The sequence below is a fragment of the Myotis davidii genome, unplaced genomic scaffold (genome assembly GCF_000327345.1).
Source record: "Myotis davidii unplaced genomic scaffold, ASM32734v1 scaffold1134, whole genome shotgun sequence".
NCBI lineage: Eukaryota > Metazoa > Chordata > Mammalia > Chiroptera > Vespertilionidae > Myotis > Myotis davidii.
The window spans coordinates 796,622-797,612 of record NW_006286229.1 but is presented as its reverse complement, the minus strand read 5'-3'; the positions used below and the strand labels follow the sequence as shown (position 1 = coordinate 797,612).

The 991-nt window shown below is 67.5% G+C and overlaps 1 protein-coding gene across 1 annotated transcript in view; it reads left to right on the top strand.

The window, feature by feature from the left end:
• Positions 1-991, top strand: part of LRP1 (LDL receptor related protein 1) — an 86,951-nt gene that overhangs the window by 82,316 nt on the left and 3,644 nt on the right. The window contains exons 73-74 of the mRNA XM_015559767.1: positions 22-393; positions 761-935. Coding sequence (XP_015415253.1) covers positions 22-393; positions 761-935 — 547 coding nt within the window. The remainder of the gene's footprint in view (positions 1-21; positions 394-760; positions 936-991) is intronic.

Genomic DNA, 991 nt, shown 5'->3' with positions numbered 1-991 from the left:
TTCCCAGCGGGACTGCTCCCAGCCCCTCGGCCAAGCCCCCAAACCCACGGCCGCCTCAGGCAAATCCCCAGCCCCTGCCCTGCCTTCTCTTCTGCCTCCTGCACCCTTCTGCCCAGGGCCCCGGGTCCCGCCCCCGGCTGTCCGCCTCCCGCCCAGAGCCTCGCCCTGTCCCCCTGCAGTGGGGCCGGGGAGCTCCGCGGCCACGGTCCCGCTCACACGTCCTCTCCACAGGCGTGCCCACGTGCCGCTGCCCCACCGGTTTCACGGGCCCCAAGTGCACCCAGCAGGTGTGTGCGGGCTACTGCGCCAACAACAGCACCTGCACCGTCAACCAGGGCAACCAGCCCCAGTGCCGATGCCTACCCGGCTTCCTGGGTGACCGCTGCCAGTTCCGTGAGTTAGCCACCCCTGGGCCCAGGGGAAGGGTGAGGGGAGCTGGGGGCCCGAGAGCCTGGCAGGGGAGCCACAGGCGTGGGTTCCAGGGAGGAAGGTCGTTCGTAACTCAGCCAGGCCAGGCAGCTGGTGCTCCCTGGTGGGGGTGTGGACGCTTCCCCTGAGCAAGCGAGCCCTCTGGCATCAGGATTAGCCACGCAACAGCAGTGCCTGTCCGTGCTCAGGGACATCCTTGTACCCTGGAGCCTGTGAGGTGGGGATCGCCCAGAAGACCTGGGGTGTCCAGCTCCCCCCACATACACACAATATGGGAGACCCTCAGGAGGGTGGGGTTTCAGGCACCTCCTGTCCACCCACCAAACCACAGGGCAGTGCTCTGGCTACTGTGAGAACTCCGGCACCTGCCAAATGGCTGCTGACGGCTCCCGGCAGTGCCGCTGCACCAACCACTTCGAGGGGCCCAGGTGTGAAGTGAGTAAGTGCAGCCGCTGTCTCGACGGAACCTGCGCGGTCAACAGGCAGAGCGGGGACGTCACCTGCAAGTGAGCGCCTGGCCAGATCCTGCCCTGCCCCAGCTTTCTGCCCCCATCCTCCCAAC